Source organism: Drosophila ananassae, chromosome 3R, assembly GCF_017639315.1.
Source record: "Drosophila ananassae strain 14024-0371.13 chromosome 3R, ASM1763931v2, whole genome shotgun sequence".
Lineage (NCBI taxonomy): Eukaryota > Metazoa > Arthropoda > Insecta > Diptera > Drosophilidae > Drosophila > Drosophila ananassae.
In genome coordinates this window covers 24,549,211-24,572,571 of record NC_057930.1, presented here as the reverse complement: position 1 = coordinate 24,572,571, position 23,361 = coordinate 24,549,211, and the positions used below count along the sequence as shown (strand labels likewise).

Genomic DNA, 23,361 nt, shown 5'->3' with positions numbered 1-23,361 from the left:
ACCCCCAATGAAAACACCTTATATTGTTCTTCATAACGCGGCTTTATTGTAGTGTCAATAAATATTTATAACTTTCTAAGCACATGGATGTCTACTTATATTGCTTATGTAACGACTTTTAACTAATTGTTTTTCATTTCATTTTTAAACTAACGTCTTAACCGAATTGCATTAGCCTTAAATGCATCTCAAGCCTAGGAAAATGCAATCTATTGCACTCCCCCTGCGCCGAAAATCTGGGCGAGAGTGTGGGAGGAGGAGGGAAAAGTGTCTAGAACCGAGGATTAAAAACTAAAATCTAAACATACTCGCATGTACTTAGGATCATGTTTATTTCATACATATTTCATTTTTCTGGTGACTGGACAAAAGGATAACAGATAGGTCCTTATTGAATGAATTCATACAGTGTCCAGAGAGTGCAAGCGATATTGCAAGACTTACAAATAAATATCCAGGTAAATTACATTTAAATTAATTGAGGTAGAAAATTACTAAAGTAACACATATGTTGGTCGTAAGGCAAGTGGTAGGCGACTCTTGTAGAGTCTCTCGGTCTGTCCGTCCGTCAAACTGCTCATCTTCGATTGAAGCTAACCATAAACCTAGGATAAACTGAGGCATATTCAAACTAAATACATACAGGAAACGCGTGGTTACATCTATCTATGTCTTGCTTACCTAACTCTAATTAATGTATATTTTTAATTATTTTAAATATATTATATAGGTAGTATATGTACTCTAATGCATGTGATTCGCATTGGATAGCGGATGGAACGGGATGGATCCATGACCGAATGCTGAGTATGCTGAGGTATTCAATTCTCTCTGACAAATAAGTACAGGCATTCCCAGTTGTATAAATAATCAAGTATAGTATTCCTTTATGCTGATCCCTAAAACTAGGCACATACGCGTACGCGTATGATGTGCTATTTGAAAATTGGCAAGTTTTCCGGAGACAAGGATGGGACAACTCGTGGAAGGTATCGTTTCAGGGTTTCAGCTCCTGCGAGTCTGAGGCTGAGGTAGTTCGGTTGACCGCGTGAGTTCCTGAGAGAGAGAGTGTTTGGAGTGGCTAGACTTGGAACTGGAAGGCTACTGTCTGCTGTCTGCTGTCTGGCTGGTGGCATGCATCATGGCACATCTGAATTATCCGCACTGCCCTTTCTATTTTAAATGCGACGGATTGTTTGGGGGCTTCTGCTGCTCCTTTCTAAACTCGGTAGTTATGTATTTACAGGCTTCGCTTTCAATGTGAAATCTAACTTAACAATCTAGGCTTTAGCTTTTAATGATCTTTACTCCTGTCTGTTGTCCTTCCCCGACCTGTATAAACAGCAGGTACTCGTGTATGTGTAAACATACCATATAGGCCTACAGGCCATCATGTATATCCGTATAGGTTTAGTTTAAAAAGCACAACATTGAATTCTACTAGCGCAATATATGGTTTAGTCCTAGGTTTCACTATCGTATTGTTTCGTATCGTATCGTACACAAAAACTGGTATACATGAGGATAAGGCTACTCGTTACATGTGTTCCATGGGTAATCGGTATACATTTGTGCTGTCCTGGTTCATGTCCGTGGTCTTAGTGTCGTCCTCGGCATCACTGGCGTGCTCTCTTATGTGTTGTGCACACCCTCGTCCTCGGAGTAGTTGTCCTCGGCATCGGAGTTGGCCACCTCGTGATTGCTGCCCGACTGGTTGTTGTCCAGGCCCAGATCCATTGGCTCGGAGCCGTCGCGTCGCATCTCGCCGCCATCGTTGTCTGCCGCCTCATCATGGCCCTGCATCCGGTGTCCGGTGCCGGAGTTCAGGGCCAGTGGGCCGTGGGCGTTCGGGGACAGGCTGCCGGCGATCTGGTCGTGGCGCAGGATGGGCTCGATGCTCAATCCGGGTCCGCCTTGGCCAAAGGCCGGATTACCCGCAGCCAGCTTGCTCAGGTCGAACTGTCCGGGCAAGAGGCCCGGCGGCAGGCTCTCTAGGCTGTGGCCCATGGCATTCAGCTGGGCCATCTTGGCGCGCAAGGCAGCGGCGGCGGCCTGCTCCTGGGATATGCCCATGCCTGAAGGTGAGAAGAACAAGCTATTAGTAGATGCCCAGGATTGGGAGAGAAAATATCGACTTACCGAATGAATTCTCTGTGATGAACTGCAGATAGGTGTCCAGCAGGGACTGGCCCGCAGCATTGCTGGTGGGGATCTGGACGCCCAGGTCCTTGGGCTGCTGGCCCAAGGCGGCTGCCGTGGCTGCCGCAGCCGCCGCCTCGTTGCGCATCCGGGCGTGGCCGAAGTTGCTCAGCAGGCTCTCGTGGTAGCGACTCAGATCGCTGCTGCTGCCGCCCATGCCGTAGAGTCCGTTGCCCGTGGTCAGGTCCTCAGGATCGTCGTCAGAGTCCTCGGCATCGTCCAGGGGTCCTCCACTGGCGTTGCTAAGATCGAGCTTGCTCTGACTGCCGGAACCACCGCCGCCACCTCCGCCGCTGCTGCCGCTGCCGCCGGTGGGCGAGGCACGGGCCCGCAGCTCTGCCGGAGAGATCTTCACGCCGGCCTTGGCCAAGAGGCGGGAGGCCAGCTCCGGATCGAAGGCGCTGGGCATGGGCAGGACGGGCAGGTCCTTGGTGGAGATGCCGCGGTGCTGGCGCGACATGTGCGAGTGGAGGCTGTTCCGGGACTTGGCCACGGTGCCGCACAGGACGCAGCGGTAGCCGGGGCAGACGGTGTGCTTGTCCTCCAGATGGGTGCGCAGCGTGTGGGCGGAGCGGTAGATCTTGCCGCACTTGGGACAGGGACGGGGATCGGTGGCGCGGACGCGCATCTCCAGGGAGCGTCGGGAAACTGCAATGCAAGTGGAAGGTTAGTTATGTTATCCAGAAAAGTATCCATCAGATAGCCCAGTGAAAAGCCAGCTCGTCTTCGTTTGCTCTTTATTGTTCACCAAAATAGATCTGCCGTCGTCTTCAGACACACTCCATCGAGATCTCGACCTGGCAGGACGCCGATACAGATACTCGACACTCTCTACGTTCTAGATACATTCCTCGCCCCTCAAACAATTCAGCAAACTAAAATGGCATACATGTACTTATGGCTGTTAGGCATTATAACTACGTTTGTAAAATTGTCCGCTTCGAAATAGAATTTATATTTAGTCGAAAGTCGATTAGTCTCGACTTGCTGGAGTTTCGGTTTTCTTTTATTTTTAGTTATCTCTCTGTTTTTATGATTAACATTATAGGAACCTTTTACGTATGTCTGCTCTTGGAGTGTTTGACTGCCAATCGAATAGAATTTCATAGAACTTAGGAGTAATTAACATAATACTTTTCCAATTTTGAACTTTTCCTCTAAGTCGAATCGCTTTCCGGTTAACCTCTCGTATCTCATTTAATGCTCAACTTCAGTTTAGATTTAGTTTTTGTGTTTATCGTATTTAATTTCTTGGTTTTTTGGCTAAAAATATATTACGCAGGCACATTCTATTTTGTTTCAGTATCAATATTCATAATAACTACTCTATATAATTCTATATATATTTACTTTCTTTGTTTGCTCGTTTTTAGCTCATTATCTACATGGTTGACCATCATCCGCTATGGCTTAAATAATACGTATTCTGCTCAGTTAACTCTATTTATTATTATTCTCATGTGTATTACTTTTCAGTTTAATACTGCACTTGCTTGCCCTAGTAGTGTTAAGGAATTCATAGTTTTGAGATTTATTCTGTATTGTGGTATGGGAGCCGTATTTACTTTATCGCATATAGGAACGTAATAATTGTTTTAGGTATCCTCTACCCTAAATCCTCTAGCCCAGAAGCGATACTCTACCGTCGCCAGCCAAGGAGTTTCTCCGAACGCTACATTTCTCTTTATTTCTACACTTTCCTAACAAATCATGAACAAATTTTAGGCCAAAGGTTAAACTATAACGCTCTGATGGACAAAAAACAGACTGAAACCTGCTATATGTGTCTTGGAAAAGAAAACTTCAATGGCTGAGTGGCGGACTGGCGGACTGGAAGCGTTTGCAGTTAGTAGTTGGCTTACAGGCAAGGACCTTGTGCGCTTACAACTACTCTTTAGGATTACTGGACTCCGACCGCGACTCCGGTTACTTTACTGGACTACTTTTGGCTATCTACGATAGATGCGAGTGTTCTGTTTCCTTGGATTACGAGTTAGATTCGATTTATTGTCGACTGGGAATCAGCAACCTAGAAAGCTGGGGAGGATCATTAGCTCACGGCCTCGCAGTTTCATTTAAAGTCCGGCCCGCCGGCGAACGGACCGCCGGAGGAGCGCATGGCCTTCATCTTGGCCCACTGCAGGGTGTGCTTGATCCGCATGTGGTTCCGCACGGAGTTCGGATGCGCAAACCGGCGACCGCACTCGATCACCGGACACACGGGACTGTCGCGCGGGTAGTGGCGGTCCAGGTGCTGCCGGAAAACCCGCTGCTCCAGCGGGGTTTCGCACAGCGGACATGGCAACATGTAGTTGCTGCCTCCGGCTCCGGCTACGGCTGCTGCCACGACTCCTGCCCCGCCTCCATTTCCACTCCCTCCGGCTCCAGCAGCAGCGCCGGCTGGGTTTCCCGTCCCTGCCACCGGACCCGGGCCGCTGCCGTTGCCCGGACTGACCGATGCTGCTGTGGCGTTGGCCGCCGCCGCTGCAATCGTGTTCTGAAAGAGCTCCGGAAAGTCTCTGGAGCGGCTCAGGGCTATGGTCCTTGCCATGAACAGATTGGCGGTCAGCTGTTGCTGGTGCGACACCGACACCGATTGCTGCAGCTCGTCGAGGTACTGCTGCTGGTGTTGCTGGTGCTGCTGTTGCTGTTGCTGCTGGTGTTGGTGTTGCTCCTGCTTCATCAGGAGCGTCTGGTAGAGCGTGGACTCGCTGTCCTGGCGCGTTCTCTTCATCGTCAGGGATATGGCCGAGGAGGCCGATGAGGACCGGTCGTCCTCGTCGTCGTTGTTGTTGCTGTTGTTCGGCTGCTGCTGGTGCTGCTGCTGGTTGTTGTTGCTGGAGTCCATGTCCTGGTCGTCGTCGCTGTCGTTCCAGGAGCGAGCCGACGGCGTTGGCGAGGAGTTGGCGGACCTGTTCTTCTTGCTGTTGTTATTGTTATTATTGTTGTTGTTGTTCAAGTGGTGATGATGGTGGTGGTGGCGATGATGCGGCTGGTGGTGGTGGTGCGGCTGATGGTGGCTCCGTCTCTGGTCGAACATCTGCCGCTGTTGCTGCTGCTGCTGTTGCATCAGCTTGGCCAGCTTGCAGGCCGCCGGACGACGATCCGCGGCGTGCGCCTCGTGGGGCTGCTGCGTCTGCTGTTGCTGGACAGGATCCTCCCCCGTTTCCGGCTCGATCACCTCCTGCTTGATGCTGTTCTTGGCATTCAGAAATGTGCCTGCGATCCACCGATTTCGTTTTATGATTTAGATTTTTTGGAGAGGAGGAAGTCAAAGTCAATATCGAAAATCAGAAGCTATGTAAAGGGTTTATTTAATTTTTGTTTATAAACAGCTTCAAATTTTGATGTTCGTGTGCAGCTAATGTGTGTGTGTAATGGATGTCCTTCAGATTTGATTTTGAGCCAATTGTTCAGGATACGAATTTCTTCAACTACACACACACTAGTTCCAATTTTTCTTATTTGTAGTCTTCATTGTTTTGCCAATCACATGGATATAGATATTGCATGTAACATAGAGCCTTTAACTTAAATATATAATACAAAATTACTACATGAATATCTGATTTTGGACAGGCAGGGCAGGCAAATAATTGTTCAAATTATATTACTGAAAGTGCAAACATTCTAAGAACTAAAGATTTCAACATATATTTTACACACAATATTAATTTTATGGTCTCTTTTATGGCAGGGAAACTCACAAGGATATATTTTTAGTTTGATTAAAATTTAAATGATTTTGTTCTAATACCAGAGGCGGGGGAAGGACTATTGAGAGAAAGGATAAAGGCGTATCGCGTGTCGGGGAACCATTGCCAGATTGGTCGCTCGTACAACTCTCTATGCGAGCTGCGATTGTGCATGTGTATCCTGTATATCCTATATCCTATATCCTATATCCTATAGCCTAGTGGCGTGCAGAAACACACCTGACCCAGCCCCATACCCAGCCGGATCCCCATCCCCATAATGGAGTATCTTTTGCATTTCGTCCGCTCCCATTTGCAGCGCCATTTTCATTTGATTTCTCTTTCGGGCTTTCGTTTCAATATTCGATAATAATAAATATTGAAAAATAAAACGCAATTTAATGTCTACAAAATTGCCAAGGTCCATGCCCAATATTGAGTCATTTTCCAAAAGGGGGGGCTGGACTGATACGAGGGTGCAGGTCATGACGCAAGGCGACCCAAAAAAAAAACTCAAATCAAATTAAACAATTTAGTTCTGCCTTTGTGCGTGACAACTCAAGGGAGAAGCCAAACAAACCGGCTGCATAAATATATCAAGTGAAAAATACAATAAAATCCAATCGAATAAAATGCAAAGCTACAATATGCAGTTACCCCCTCCAGTATCCTCCAATCCTCCAATCCTCCAGCCCAATTGCCCTTTTTCCCGCTCATGTATATAAATATATAGATATGGGGATATAGATGCAGTTGTATAGCTGGCTCTTTCTGGCGGATGAGCTGCCATATGCATGCTTAGATGCACATGAAACATGCATGGCCGCATCACAGTTTTCTTCAGTGAGCAGCAGCAGAGCATCCTGTCCCATGCCGAGCTCTGAGCTCCTCGTCGATTGGCCGGAGAGGACAACGAGGGCAGGACACGGACATGGACATGGACAGGACAGGGCAGGCTAGGCCGCCGATCGCCTTTGACCAGCCAAGCACATTTCGAATTTGTCACATTTGAGGAAACCGAAAGGAAGCTCGTCCTCGTACTGACAGCCACAAGAACAAGAACCGACCCAGGACACTCTGTGGCCCGGATCAAATCAGGCGTAAGATTTTCCCTTTCCCGCCCCAACGCTGCCAGGTGCATTGCTTTTTTCACTTTGCCTCCGAAATATGCGTTTCCGAAACGGTCACAGATGTGTGCGAGGATGTCCTGGCCGGAAGGAGCAGGGCCTCACCTCTTGTGTGCTCTGGTCTGTGCGTAATTTCCTAGTCCCTTCGGTGGCTGTGCATAATTAATGAAATATAAAATGCGAAACTCAATTTTCGCAAATAATTATGCATCGTAAAAATTTAGATTCTAAGCTGACAGGGTAAGGATTTTTCTTCCTTATGTCCGGGGATGATCTGATTTAGTTTTGTAATTGTTAATTTCCCCTAGGACTATGGGCGTGGGCACCCTGGGCAGGATATCCTTAGACCTGGGCTTGGTGCTCCACAACTGGCACCGTCAATGGCCCATCAATTATAGCCGCATGCGAGCGCGTGGTTATGCAAGAAATCGGTCTCGGACATGGTAGCCTCCGCACCCACATCAATTACCAGCAGAGCATTCAATCGCAGGACGACGGCAATCAGTCCAAGTCCAAGTCCAAGTCGCAGTCGTGGTTCTCTGAGATTCCGATTCCTTGCATGTCGCGCTCCTGTTAGCGGCAATAGAAATTAGCTTTATTAAAGATAAAGCGGCGACGCGACCCGTGTAACATTTCCTTTCGCGCCAAGGAGCCATTACAGCGAGTCCTCCTCATCCTCCTCCCGCCTCAGGACTCGTTTTGCATTTCGAAAATGAACTGCAAAGAGGGAGGTGGGGCAGGGCAGGCGGCAAATAATGAATTTTTCTATATAAATCACTCGCGTCAATGGGCCTGGCCCATTGATATTATGGCTGGCCTCTGGCCTCTCGCGCCTCGCGGTCCGATGTGTAAACATTTTCCAGCGGCGCTTTGTCTCTGTCCGAGGGGTCGAAAGGGTTGTCCTGCCAGCCGGGAGAGGGAGGACGATTGTCCTGGCAAAGGGTGCGTCGTAGGTGTGTTTAACGGTCATTTCTCGATGTCTTGCGATCGTTATCACCTCGCTTATTATTATTATTATTGCTGTTATGCATATTTTGGGTCCCTCTCTTATAACTCCATCCCGACCCTTTGTTCTTATTGGAATTTATTACTTAATACATTTATTTTTTGTGTTGGAAAATGGACATGGAATGGCCTCTTGTCTTGCTGGCCCACCCACTCGGAATTTTACGACCGCTCACTCAGCAATATTTCCATTGCTTTTGAATTTTTCAGAGTGACCGGCAGAAATCTAGGCTTGGGATAATAAAACTATAAACCCGCCGGTCCAACAACTGGATTTTTATTAATTTTTATGTGCCGTTTTATTTGCGAATCTTTGGCCATAAAACGGGTGAATAGATGCGGACGACTCGAGTATCTCAAGGATACAAATTAGAGCAGACGTCCTGCAGCAGTCCCGTCGTCCTGCAGTTTTACGATCTCCGGCCGCCGACGAAATAGTTGTGATTGAATTATGGATAAAGTGGATTACTCAGAACGGCAAGTGTCGTAAAATCGCTGACCGAATTCATTAGATACGCACTTTGCTCTGGTCGCAGTTAATTAGCTATCCTATCTGGTCCAAGGATGGACCATGGGGATGGGGATACCGGATTTATCTTTGGAAAACCCACTTTAGATTGCCAACGCTGCCCAGATGTCAGACGACACACGCCAGGACAATCCATCTCTGCATTTGTTTATCTTATAAATAAAACGCAGCCACAAAGGAAACAGCAAACAACAACAGAAGAAACAAAAAATACAAAAACTAGGAAACTGGGAAGCAAAAAAAAAATGGCAAAGTTTTGTCCGCCAAAGAGGGGGCGGGGCGGCGGCACGTACGCCCATCGCAGCCCATCCCAGGCCAGCCAGCCAGCCAAAAGCCAAACGAAATGTTGTTTAAACTTTGCAAACAAGTTTTGCTAGCTCGCTTTCTTTCTTCCACTTTTCTTTTGATATACCCTTAAAGGAGGTACTACCAATATGGCATTGGGTCTGATACAAAATGTCCTTGTATGTAGAAAATAATCCTTGCATATCCTTTATAGAAATCTCTTCCACAAACACTTTTCAAAAGTAATAGCAATTAAAACCCTTAGAAGTAATCAACCTACAACTACCATAAGGTAATCAAAGGACTGTAAGAGTATTAAGGACATTCGGTACCCTTTTCTTGCATCATTTTTATCTTTGCTGTCCCTGCCTTTTCCGGTGTGTGTGTGTAAGTGTGTGAGTGTGTGTGTTTTGGACTCGCATTCCCTCATAGATAGCATTTGAAATTGAAAGCGAAATTGCCGTTGAGCATGTGTGACGACAGTGGAGATTCCGGGCGGGGGCGTAACGCGGGCACGGACTTACGGGACACGAGTGATATATGAACTGGCAGGCCATCTCCTCCAATTCCTCCTCCTCCTCCTTCCCTGAAATTTGCCGAAACACCGACATCAGCATTGACATCGCCATCGAGTCGCAGCTTTGGACCCCAAAGTATACAAAAAGTAAAAAATGGTAAGTGACGCCTCGAATGCATATTCAAGGCGGACACATGCCAAGATCAAGGCGGGAAGTTTTGTGTGTGCATGGGGGGTGGGAGGCAGTGGCAGTGGCAGGATTCGGGCATTCCAGGATGCTCGAAAGCTGCTCCTTGGCCTGTGACGAATGTTGATGGCCCCGTCCGATAATGCCGTTTGTTTGTCTGTTTTTGACTTTCTTTTTTTTTTTAACTTTTGAAATGAGAAAAGTTTTAGTGCGGCAACGTGTTTTTAATACGATTGAGAGCAGAGTGTGTGTGCTCAAACAGAACCAGAAAGTAATAATAATAATCGGAAGTCCAAGGCATGTGAGTCCTGCAGCGCGAGCAGAAAGTGTTGCCTACTTAGGCGGGCAATCGAAATTAGCCTGGTTTAAGGGGCCATATAGCCAAGCTGGTGGTGGCCATAAATTAGTCACTCGGCCCAGATGTGGGTGGTCCAGTTGGGACGCAAACACACACACACATACACCTATTCACCCACACGAGTGCAGAGATAAAGCGGGCGAGCAAGTTAAAAAGGATAAATCGCTTGTGTTCATCGCTCTTCGCACATAATAAATGTATCTTTTACTTGCGCCGCATGAGGAGCGTAAGTAACTCCCCGTGAACCACCAAGACACTGAAATCCAACCGCCCACCCACACAGATACCCACTCGACACACACACTCACACACAGAGAAGGAACGAAGGGCTCATGTATGAGTTGTATATAAAGTTAACAGCATTTGGCTATCTTTTTGCAATTGATGTATTACACATAAAAGTTTTCAGCTCGACCCGCACACTCACCCGTACACCCAGGCACACACTCAAGCATCCATGTACTATATATTATCTATGTGTGTAAGAAGTCCAAGACATCCACGTCCGCAAACAAAACGCACGCATACAATTACAAAACTGTTACCCGTACGTGTGTCCCTAACGTGTCAGTGTGTGTGTGTGTGTGTGCCATGAGTGGGTCGAATGGCCAAGCTTAGGGAAGTGGAAGGGGTTGGGGTTGGGGGTGGTTCGGGTAAGACAGCAAAGGAATATTGTTAACCGACTACAAAATAAATACGAAAACTTTTAATGCCCCCGGCTGCCGAGGCAAACGTTGAAAAATGCTTTGCCTTCACCAACACATGGATACTCCAAACACACACACACACAATCAAGCACAAGAAGGACTCACGCACACACTCAAACTTACACCGACCGACAAAGGACAGCTGGGACGGACATGAACGTCTTCGGACTCATTGCCACTTGCAAGACTCAACTACATACAAACAGACAGATTCAACTACACGAGCTCATCGAGGGGGGGAGAGGGAAGGCCGGAGGAAAGGTCCTTTATCTTGCCGTCTCCCTCTTGGGCTGTGGGCTGTGGGTGTGCGTGTAAGGACATATGCATGCGAGCGAACCCTTCGTTCTCACCCTCGGCCCATAACTCATCTATCAATTTTCACGTACTTGGACCGCAGTTGCCCCTGCCCCTGGACCTGCTCCTGTCTTGTTCCCTGTGGCACGCCCCCCTCACCGCCCACTTTCAGGACTGTGGGGCTCGCAAAATATGTGCGAGTGCGAGTGTGGGTGTGTGGGTGTGTCTGTGTGTCGGTTTGGACCAAAGCAGGCGTCTTATTGCCGAAATGTAGCCTTTTGCCATCTTTCCTTTTTGGCCCAAATACAGTGGCTCGAAACTAATTCGGTTAATGGGGAAAATTTAAGGATTAATTATATTATTTAGGCCTAATTTTAAATAGTTTATTTTATAATTAAAAACTTTTAATGGAAGTCTAAAAATGCTACTTGAAACTATAAGTTTTTTTTTGAAAAACGTTTTCTAAACTTGCGAAGTATTTAAGACTAATATAAGGATACTATTTCCTTAAATCATACTTACTATTTTTATAAGAGGTCTAAAATTTAAAATAAGAACTAAAAACTAACTAAAATGTGTCATTATTAATCAAAACTTAAGTCCTTCTCTCTACTTGTCCCATTCTCCCACTTTGATCCACTGTCCTTTTGGTTTAAAACCGAACCCGACTCCTGGGTCCTGTGTACTTAAAGTTTTCTTCTCTACATCCGCACACTCACTTACCCGCACAACTACACACACACATACATACATAGCCCGCCAGGACACTCACCAACACACACACATGCAGACACAATACAAGAACGGACCCAACAATGAAAGCTGACAGCCCCAAATGTCATTCTATCTTGGCGGTCATTAGAACGGAGTTCACAAGGTGAAGGGGCGCCAGTGGGGGGGTAGGGAAGGGGAGAAGGGTTTCCAGGGGGGAGGAGGGCTAAAGAGGAATGGAGGCTGGGACAGGAAGGCGGTGAGCGATGTTGGTTCTTGGCAAGCAATTCGCTCCTCACTTCGTCTTTGGCCAAGATTATCTCCTTTACTTTTGGTGGCAAGAACTTTTTGCCCCCCCACCCCTTCCTCTGTGGTCGTGCACCCCATCTCTTGCCACATCTTGTGCTTCTTCTTCTGGGCTGTCTGTTCTATTCGATTCGGTTTTTTGGCTCGGTTCTGCATGAAGTATTTTACTCTTTTTCCATACACTCTCCATCTCACACACACACACATATATATTAAGTTGGGGCCATTGTTTTTCGTTGTCCTTGTTGCCTCATGCAACTAAACACTCACACACACACACACACACACTCTATATATGTGTGTGTGTGTGCTATTGATGCGGCTAGTTTGATGTATTACCCCAAAAAACGAAATGTCTGTATCGCTTATGCGGGGTTCTAACGGTCCTATAGCCATGGAATGGAATAGAAATGGGCATTTTGGCATTTCGATTTAGTGGCTCACACACACACATGCACACACACAAACATACACATACACACGTGCATGGAATGGAGAGACAAACGATGATTACGCCATCACTTGCTCTCATTCTGGCACAAACACTCATACACTCTCAACCTTTCTCTCTTTCCCTTTTTTGGGGATCTCTTCTATCTCTTTCATGCGGGCCTTTTTATGGGCATTTTGTATAATACATCATCGACAAACATGTTTGCAAAGTGTGTACGAATATTATATGGGAATCTAACATGTTGTTGTTGTTGTTGCTCTTCCCCTTACTGTTATTGTTGTTATTGCTATTGAGGTTGAGCCTTTCGTTGTTGTTGTTGCTTTTTGCGCACGCTTTTCCTCTCGTGTTTTCCTCCGGCAAACTCTGGCCAGCTTGTTGGCCATAACGGGGGGTACATGGGCGGTGGGACAAAGGGGGGGTCAAAAGACTGGGCAGGATGGTGGTGGACTCGGAACAATTGCAAGGACATGTGCGATGGATGCTGACGTTGACGCCAATGGTGTCGGTAATGGAATGGCAATGGGTGATGGGATGGTGGCCAGGGGGGCGGCGATGCTTAGGCCGCTCAGTGGGCTCAGGGGGGCGGGCGGTCAAGGGGAAGGGTGGCGAGTGCGGGACTCCGGCCAGCTGCTGATGGGGTTGGAGCGAAGATGGATGTTCGGATGGGCGGATGGGTGGGCGGGCGAAGTCCGAAATGTATTCGCTTTGAATTATTCCAAAATATACAGCAGCCGCAGCCTCAGTCGCTGTTGGCAGCGCTGCTAGCCGAGGCCGAGGCAGCAAAAAAGTTTGTCCAAAGTTTTCCTCAGCCTCTGTATGTGTGAGTGTGTGTGCTAGTGTGTGTGTGTGTGTGTGTGTGTGGAAAATCCTTGTGTCCATGTGTGAGTTCGTCTCGGTTAGTTTGGCGTACAGTTTTGTGAATTTGAATTAAATGTACATAGTTTTAGATTGCGTAATTCATTAGTACAGGCTGCAGCCTGATGCCCAGCCACCCTATCATTTCTTTCACCCCCACCCACCCCACCCCTCCTCTATCGCACCACCCCCACCACCCCCCGAAAAAGGCGTCAGCACGCACGGCCAAATGATGAACGATGCGGTCGTATGTGGTTAACGTTGCCGGGGATTAGGCGATGCGATGCGATGCTATGGGATGGGATGGGATGGGTTGGGAAGGAGGAAGCCCGGCCAGGATCGGGGGGTGGGGGGTAACTTTTTCTGCTCCATGTCTGCTGCCAGGGGGCCTCGGGGATTTGCTCCATCTATGCTGATAGGTGGGCAGAAGTGGGGGAGTGGGTGGAAGGCGATTTGCTCGGAGCATTCACTGAATAGCTTAAATAGCTCAAGGAGCTCCATCCTTTCTTGCTAGGGAGGGGGTTAAAGTGGAGAGGGGAGGAAGGATCACTGGCTAATAAGACTATTTTCAAGGAATTTTAAAATATATTTCCAAAGTATCTTATAGATTCAAGATATCTGCATGTTTCAAACTATCCTTTTAATTAAAGGATATTGCTAGACCCTTAACAGGACTCACTGTGAATGATGCTAATCTCTTGCCAGCTTGCCGGCTGATTGTGAATCCTTTGCGGTTTTCGCCAGGAGCAGCTGATGAAAGAAGCTCCTCACCCGGAAACTAAAGTCGAGTCAAAGATGAATTGCTTCAGTCGGCGGTTGGACCTTTTCTTCTCCTCTGCCCCCCCGCCTTGCTCGTCCTTGCTCCTTTCGATACACCCATCCATCCATCCATCCAGCCATCTAACCATCTATCCCACTACAGGACTACCCATCTATCCGTCTATCCTTCCAACTATCCATCAGTCCTTCCATCGAACACTTGCTCCGCACTATTTACGGTACAATTTATTACTTTATGAGCAGCGAACTACCCACTACCCACTACTGCCCTCCATATTCCTCCGACCACTCCTGGCCATGCCCACGCTTTGTTTACGGACCAACGATTGTATTTAACTTCATTGAGAGAGGGGTGGGGCGAGGAGGGGCGCGGAGGCAGTGGGTGGCAGGAGGTTTTGGGGCAACCGATATGGTTGTATATGCCATGGTGTGAATGAAATGCGATGGTAATGAATGTATGAATTTAGAACGCAACTGAAAAGTGGCGAGACAGCCGGGCGAGATAGTTTTTGCCCCAGGACTCTACCCTACTCCCCCTCCCGAAGCACCACCACCTCCTAAGCCTTTTCTATTCATCAGGAGGCGATGCGGTTGGGAGCAGGACAGGAAATGAGTAGAGGAAGTTTTAGTTTCATATTCGCACGGTACCAGGGGCGGCGTGGGGGTTTTTTGGCGTTGGGCGCTGGGCGATGGGCGGGTGTTGGCACTGTGGTTAGAGGGGTTAGGGGGGCTAAGGATGGCATGCTGTAGCTCTATCTCTCTTCATCTCCCTACCGCGCTATGCGTGGTTGGCTTTCCGTGTGTCCTGGCTGATTGTCTGTGTGTGTGTGTGTGTGTTAGTGTGTGTTAGAAAGTTTGAATTGTATTGAAATTGTATTTTGTTAAAATTCATGTTTGTTATTGCTGTTTTAGTTGGTTGTGCTTATGTTGTTGTTGTTGCGCTGTCGTTGGCCAACCATTTTGTCGGCCTGTCTAGCCCTCTCTTTCTATCTCTATCTCTGCATCTGCATCTGTATGTGTTTGTGTGTGTGTTTCATTGCGGCACACAGGGCGTATGAGTAATTTCATTCGCATGCCTTTGCTCTGGTTTTTTGGTTTTTGCGAGTAATTTTCTGACAAAAACCCAACACAACTCCTTTTTTTTTGTAGGAGCTTAGTCCTTTTTCGAAATAGTGCAAAATAATATAGAAATATATAGAAACTAAATCAATAAATGCACTGAACGAAAAAGGGATTTTAATTCTAGATTTTATCAGGAGATGGAATTTATTTTATTTATTTTTTTTGGGGGGGTGGTAGGGTGGTGGGATGTCCGACCGTTTTGGGTCAAATACTGGACACCGAAAGGACCTGGACCTGGGGAAATACATCATCGACACGTTTGCAGGGTGGCATAACGAACACCCCTTGACCCCTTGACCCCTTGACCCCACCACCTACCCCACTTAGGAGCTGGATTCGATCGCACAAATTGCTCATTGCTGAGGAAATATTTGCAATAAATTTAGTTTATGGCGTCGGCTGTTGGCGCTCGACTGCCCGCCTGACTGACACCCTCTGTGCAGTCCCCTCCCCCCCACACACACACACACTCTTACATTTAACCTCGTTGTAGGTGGTGTGTGGCCGTCTGTCAAAGCCTAAATTATATGCGAATGTGTGAGCCGATGGGTGGGTTCGACGCGTCCGTATCGAGTGGAAATATTAAAATGCGAAGCTCACCCACTCGTACGCCGCCCAACCCCCTAAACACATGTGTGTAGGCGAGTACGTGTCGGTTTATTGATGTAATATCCTTCAATTATTATGGATATTTGGCGCATTCCAGCGCAGTTTAATTTTGATATTGCATAAACGGAAGGGAGGCGGATCGGCGGAAACCGGGCACCGCAAAAGAGTTATTTCTGTTTCAGCGTCCACCCTTAATTAACTGACCTCCAGAACGGCCTGTCAACTAGCCCCCCCCCACCCTCCATCCTCCCTGTCACGGCCATTCCGACCCACCCATGGCACAAAAATACCAAATCCAACCCATTGGGATGTGAAAGACACACAGAGATCTGAAGGAAATGAAATGCAAACAAATGCCTTTCGTTCTGGAAGTGTGTGTGTTGGTGAGCGAGTGCGTGTGTGCGGGGGTGTGTGTATTTGTGTGAAAAGGATATGTAAGAAGAGCCGCTGAGTGGAAACCCTCCTTTTCGAAGGGGTCGGTAGCGGGGGCGGGAACGGTCGAGTCCTGGGCAGCAACTACTTTCGCATGTGCGGCAATAATTCATCCATTAAAAGGGATATCAATGCGTCAGAGGCGGAGGAGCTCAGGGGGGGTGGCACGGGCAAGCTGGGACCTCTCCACAAAAGACAAGACTATAAGGAAGAGAGTGAAAGAGAGAAGAAAGGGGAAAGGAGAAAGAAGAAAGCAACGGGGTCAAATGGAAAAAGGCCGAGCCGAAGTAAGTTCTTGTCTTCCGTTTCTAAAACCACACTTACAGAGAGAGAAAATTTAGAAAATCTTAATGCAGGTAAAAAAAAAATTATTAGATACTAAAACAATATCCTTAAACTTTAAAGATTAACTATTTTCACAGCTAAGAATAAATATAAAGTCCTTCCATTTAATTTCCAATTTCCTAACTCAAAAAGTCATTAAGATCTCATGGCTTATAGCCTCTTCTGAAGTTTGCTTATAAGATAGCTCCATATTTTTCTCTCTGTGCACTTATCAATAGAAGCTGCCTAGGAAAAACGAAGCTACGGATGATAAGCGGAAAATGCCGACAGATTGCAGTCGCCAGAAACGAAGCGAAGCCGAAGAACCCAAGCGCCGAGAAGAAGGCCACAAGGACTGACTTCAAATGGACTCGGCCGGGGACTGAACACACACACACACAGGCACATACATCCACTTACACACTCGCATGGAGCCGGCATCCATATGGATTTATGTAAATTCTATGCCCAAAAATGACCTTTTTGCCAAGGTAAGGTCTGGGGTTTGGGGAAGCTGGAGAGAGGACGTCTTTGACTTTTGTAATATTTTCGTTGGAAATAAATTCGCATTTGAAACGGATTCGGATTCGGATTCAGATTCGGATTCGGTAAACGAAATCCTTAAGCATACAGGAGGAGTGTGTGTGTGTGTGTGTGTGTCAGGAGGGGGGAAGGATGCTTTGTTGCCATATACGACGACCACTTGAATTTAAAATACAACGTGGCAAAAAGGGCCAGCCAGCTTCGCCTCAACCCCTTGGATTTGGAAATTGGGATTGGGATTGGGATTCGGATAGGGATTGAGTAGAGTCTGAGTTTTGGGAACCCGAGAACCCGAGACCAAACGAAATTCAACCCTGGCCGACACCAAATAGTTTTGAGCTAAAACTTTTGCATTTGCCCCCCGACCGTGCCACTTGTGTCTGTTTTTGCTGTTCTGTGTTTCTGTTTCCTATGTCTGTGTGCGTTAAGCTCAAGTAGTAGCAGAGGGAATTTTGTTTAAATTTAATGTATTTTCTATAGCAAACACTTGTCCACTCTCCCAACCAAGTCAGTATCAACCCACCCACCCACACACTTCTATCCATTGAGGCGAGCGAGAGGCAAGAGACCAGATAGAAACCGAGATGGAAACTTATTCCACTACATACATAATAATAATGGTTTTTCATTTCCATTTTTCACATCTACTATTTCCAAAAATTCAAAGTGGAGAGTGTGTGCGTGCAAAACAATTTCATTTGAAGTTTAAGCAGAAAATTAGAATTTTCAAGTGTTGCAATGGGTTATCCCCTCCCATCCCACTGCCCCACCCTCATATGTGGAAAACCTGTCCGTTGTCCGTTGTTGGGTTTCCAGTTTCTGGGCTTTTCTTGTGCGACGAGGAGGGAGGAGGGAGCGGGGGCATGACTGGGTGGGCACAATGACATAATCCCTCATCTACATAAACATTAAAGCGGGAATTTAACTCAAAAGTTTTTAGTTTCGGTTTCGTTTTCGGTCCATCCCCCAATTTCGGCCCAGCCTCCGTAGCCGCAGTCAGGACCCAAAGTGTCCTGGCACTTTTGCCACTTTGTTGCCCTGCTCCTGCCGTCCATATATATCAGCTCGTGTAGGCCAGGGGATACCCAACTTATATACTCCAACGCACACACACACACTAACTCATGGGGAGACCCATCTATTCACCAACACTCACTTGAGTGTGACGTGCAGCAGATGGAGTTTTTGAAATTAATTTGATAACATTTTTGTTTTGTTTAGTTTTCGAAGCCGGGCGTGGCATTCGGCTGCCCACGAAAGCTGTCACCTAAAACTATATATATTGTATTCATACATATGAAAATTATCTGCAATAGTTCCAGAATACTTTGCTGAAAAGACATTTTAATAGCGAAGATCACAGAGTAACAATTCTGTTGCCTACTTCTTGGGGCGGCAGTGGATCATCACCACTTTTTATTACATTTCCTTTCATTTTATCAATGACCCAACAATGTCCTGGACTCATTAAACTATTGAAGCTGGTCCAGGATACCAGGATACAAGGACACGGATACAGATACAGATACATGCGACAGACGCACGCACTGCAAATGTATTTCCAATCATTTTACTCATTATCCTGGCAAAAGTTTTGCGCCCCCATGAGTATGTGTGTCTACTTGAACATTTTCATGTCCTTCGCTCATTTGCAGCAGCTGGAGATGGGTGTGTGGTAGGGGGAGGGGGCAGAGGCAGAGGCAGAGGCGCTGGAAGCTAGCTGGCCACACTAGGCGCGGTAAGTCCTGCCAGGACTCTCCACCATCAGTAGGAGGAGCAGTATCGCTGGAGTGTGGGGGTTTAGTTCGGCGTGTTGGCGTTAATGGTTCTTGATGAAATGAAATAATGGGTGCGTTTATTCACGTAATGTATTTGTATTTGTTACAGCAACAACACTAGCAACAACAACAAGACTACACTAAGCAAGGACCTCACATATTTACAATAATAACACAGCTCGTAAAATGAATAACTGAATGGAATGGAATGGTATGGAATGAATGATTGAATGCCGGATGGAATGAAAGCGGCGCCCAGGCGACGCCGCCGACAAAGGGCAGCCGGCTAACAAAACGCTTTTCGTTAGTTTTCATTATTTTCCGCATTTAAGCGTATTTATTCCGTTGTTAATCGAATTTATTAAATGCAAACACGCCAACAACCAGGAACCAGGACGAAGGATATACATATATATGTATGTGTGTATGTGTGTGTGTGTATAGCTAACACGCACCTTTCGGCCATCCCCCTTCTATGTCCTGACTGGGTGCGTTTTGTTTGGCTTGAGAAATAATGTTTCTCGCATGCTTATTGCCTCTGCCCTCTGCCTCTGCCTTCGGGCCTCCGGCTGTTAATTTTACGCATTTCACGCAGCTCCGAGAGTCCTGGAAAGCCTGCGTCATTAAATGTCTCTATTGCAGGATCTGCTCGAAGCCAAAATCGAAAACCAAAGACAGACAACACCCAACTAAATGAATTATCTACGGTGCAGATTGTAATCCTTTGGCATAGAACTATAATTTAGGGAGTAGTCTAGGACTAAATTTTAATGAGAAGGATATTTAATATCCTTGCAATGCATTGGCAGAAAATGATATTAGATCGTAAGATACTTTCTGGGAGACTCCGAATTAAATGCATTTGTGGCCATGTGTGCTTGTTGGTATCTTTCGATGGAAGGAAACTTTCCGCATTGGCTTCCCGGCCAAAACCCAGACAGCGCCAGTTGGTCCGGCCAAGTTGGCTGCCCGCCCCGCCCCCGTCTAGCAAACTTTTGCATTTTCGGTTTCGGCCAAGAAATGAGCAACTGGCCTCATATGTCAATGATTTCTTTTGGGTTTTGGCCGTCTTCGAAAATTGTTTGTGTTTTGTCCGCCCACGCCGCCAGCGACGGCGCCGACTGCAGTGTTCGCACCTCCACCGCCAGATGGCGCTGCTGCTGATGCTGCAGCTGCACTCGCTGCCAGAATTCTTTTTTCCATCCGAGTATCTACTAACCCTTTGGATTTTTGCTTATTTTCAGTAAGGCATCTAGTTTATTTTTTCCCCTTTTTTTTTTTGGCCTGTCACCTCCCCTTTGGTGTTATTATTTCGGCTGCCATTTATTTGCTGTCAATGTTTGGACCCCGTCCGCCCTTCCACCTGCCGAGGCCTCAGTCGCCGGCCTGGCTGTCCGCTTTCTTTCTTGTCTCCTTGCTATCATTTTCATTTTAAAATGTCCTCGGCAACGACAGCAAAGACGCCTTCCACTAAGGACTAAGTCAGACTCTTGAGAGGGACACCTCGAAAAAAAATGTTCACTTTAAGGATATCTTTTTAAGCTTATATTGCATATTTAGGCATTTGTTTCTAAACAAAATCGTAACATATTCATATTTTATTTGTTTCGATTGGGTTATCCTTGTATTTCTTTCTAAAGAAAACAGAATTTCTTTCAGTATATGTTCGTTCGTGTTATTCTAGTCCTTTTTTTTCCAACCAGCCAGCTCCTTGAAGACGATTTCTAGCTAGGTCCTGGTTTTTGGGCCACTTTATAAATGTTTCTGCAATGGATTTTTGCAAAGTAAACTTTTTCCTTTATTTTCTCCTTCGTCTTTTGTAGTTTTCTGTCCAGGACGGGGGCAGGACGAGCCAGGACGAGGGCATCCCGCATCTGATTGCGAGTGTGTGACACATCAGAGGGGGTGGGGCCCCAAGTAAATATATTAAAATGCAAACCCAACTCATATTACTGGGCGGGGAGAGTCTGGAGGACTAAAGCGGGCAGGACTGGCAGAACTCAGCTCTCAAGTCCTTGCGCACACATGTGCGCAATTTCCAAGTCCGTTTTCGGCCATTGCCAATGCCCACCAAATAAATCGAATGCACAAAAAAGCAATAAAACGAAATAAAATCTAAATATGTAAGGATGTGTGGGGGTGTGTGTGTTTGTCTCGAGTGTCGCCTCCTTTTTTGCTCCAAAAGGGGGGGGCGGACATGAACACGGAAAACAGAAGGCAGGGCAGGCTACGAAAAAGGAAAAAACTTATCATTTTTATCATTGCGCAAAAGTTTATCCTTTTTGGCTACGGCCGTTAATATTTTCGATTCGGATTTCGAAATGGCCAAAAAGGACTCGGGCAGCCGGGACCGCCCCCGTTTGGTTGGTCCGTTACCGTTACTGCTCGGAATTTCAAATGACTTTGGCTCCGACCCGATCCGAAGCTTATTGAATGTTTATGCTTTATTAAATTTGATTTCTCTTCTCATCTCCACGGCCCAGCCCAGCCCTAACTGTCCAACTAAACTGGACAAGTGCCGGCCAACATTTGTTGCAATGATCTATGTGTCCTGAATATTAAACAACAGGAGCTCCGGTCCGGCTCTGACTCTGACTCTGAGGCTTAGCCTGACTCCGAGGCAGGATGCCCTGGCTATTATCATTTTAATGCGCGTTAAATGCGACATTTGCGACATTGGACAAAGTGCGTGTCATGTGCTTAAGAACACAACAAACAACCTTCCGAAAGGAAGGCAGGAATAAGGATCTGCTCGAATCATATTTGTAACGCCTTCTCCAACACTGAGAATAGGATGCTAGTTCTCTAAGCTGCTAGGACATATGCCTTCCAGACTCTTCTCGCAGTGCATCTTAACACAACATCCTTCCGCATTTCCTCCCAATCGAATGGTAATCATAATCACAATAACCGTAATAGCAATAGTTATGCCAATAGCAATGCTGTTTCGGCAATGGCAATAATCATTTTTTGTTGACCGTTTTGTAGGACATTTGCACATACGTAAATGTCCTTTCAAAGGACATTATGTAGCCTCCTACTTGCTGGCCCCGAATGTGTTTATAATCACACGCCGAATGTTCCGCCCAACAGTTGCTACTTATCCCCACATCCCACATCGACACATATCCTATAATGCGACACGTGCTCCGCGCATATTTCTTGGCCTTCTGGACAGGATTGGGAATGGGTTTCGGGGTATGTACTGGTGGTTCTGGACCAGACCGGCCTAATGATTGGTAAAATTGTGAGGCCATTTGTGAGTTTCACTGCCGTGGCTTATAATGAAAATCTATAACTACGACTTAGGATATAGTTTGAAGCATAAATGTTTGGAAAATAAACCGATAATTACATAATTTTTGACAATTTTTGATAAATTTTTAACAATTTTGTATTTTTAACCAATTTGCTTATCGGATTATCGGCTTATTGGTTCTCAAGTTAGTTACTTCCTAATAAAAATACGCAAATTATATAAAAAGTTGTTTGGTTTTCATGATTCACAAATAATATACAACAGGCAAGTATTCGATTAATCGATAATGTGGCCTAACATATTCGTTTTTTATCTTAATTTTTTATCAGCCAATTTTATATATTTTTTTTTCTTAAAATAACACATTTTTTTTCTCATTTTGTATGCCAATTAGTTTCTGATTGCGTATACGCCGTGTGGTACATTCTCTTCTTATCGATAAATCGACCGTTAGTTACTTTCCAAAATGCAAATCATAGACGTAAACTTTTCGAATTTCTTCTCAACACTCGCTCGATTTTTATAAATCATACACAAGAGGCAAATATTCAATTTTGGTTCCGTACATTAAGAGTGTAAACGAATGCAAGCTTTCAATGTGGATATCATGGCACGGATAAAAGGATAAAGGATAATGGAGTGTCCTCTACTCACCGAAATCACTGCCAATGCCAGAGGGTCCCGGCAGGAGGCCGGGTATGCCCTGCAGGCCGAGGAATGCATTGGGGAACGAGTGGGAGCGCTGATTGTCGATGCCGTCGAGGGTGCCATCGTGCTGGCCATCGCCCCGATCTGAGGGCTCCGTATCACTGCTGTTCGAGTCCTCGCCGGCACTCTGTCCGAGATCGTGTTTCTTTTGGAACAAAAAAGACAAAAATTAAAAGGATTCTCTGAGTCTAGAAGACAGAGAAACCCACCTGATTGGCCTGCTGTCCATTGCTATTCTCCAGTGCCTGTCCCAGCAATGATTCTCTTAGCTCCATATTGCGCTCTCGATCCTTGGACGTGTCCCTGCCACTACGGTTCCGGGTCAGAGGATGCTGTCCGGCCACCGGAAAGTCGCGATCGATCAGCAGTCGCTCCGGACTGATGCCGTGCTGGGCTCGGAACAGGTCGGCGCTCTTGATGCGCTTCTGGGGCGGCGGTGTCAGGTGGCTCTTCCGGCTGCCCTCCATCTCGCCCAGGTCCCAGTGGTTGCTATTGGCCTGCAAGAGATTAGGGAAATACCAAGAACGGGTTAAGGAGATGCCCACAAAGGGTTCAGCAAGTCGAGTGCTAGCGACAC

The 23,361-nt window shown here is 46.6% G+C and overlaps 1 protein-coding gene across 8 annotated transcripts in view; it reads right to left on the bottom strand.

Annotated features, from left to right (window-relative positions):
- Window positions 1-23: 23 nt before the first annotated feature.
- Window positions 24-23,361, bottom strand: part of LOC6497586 (protein abrupt) — a 44,209-nt gene continuing 20,871 nt past the window's right edge. For 7 of the 8 annotated variants that reach the window (XM_032451886.2, XM_032451888.2, XM_032451887.2 and 4 more), the window contains exons 6-9: window positions 22,994-23,281; window positions 22,731-22,929; window positions 2,140-2,847; window positions 24-2,075 (exon numbers count right to left, since the gene is read on the bottom strand). In XM_032451886.2, the coding sequence (XP_032307777.1) occupies window positions 1,633-2,075; window positions 2,140-2,847; window positions 22,731-22,929; window positions 22,994-23,281 (1,638 nt within the window). In that variant the 3' untranslated portion in view covers window positions 24-1,632. Of the gene's footprint in view, window positions 2,076-2,139; window positions 2,848-2,922; window positions 5,419-22,730; window positions 22,930-22,993; window positions 23,282-23,361 lie in introns of those variants that run through there. The other variant, XM_032451890.2, reaches the window with a different exon arrangement.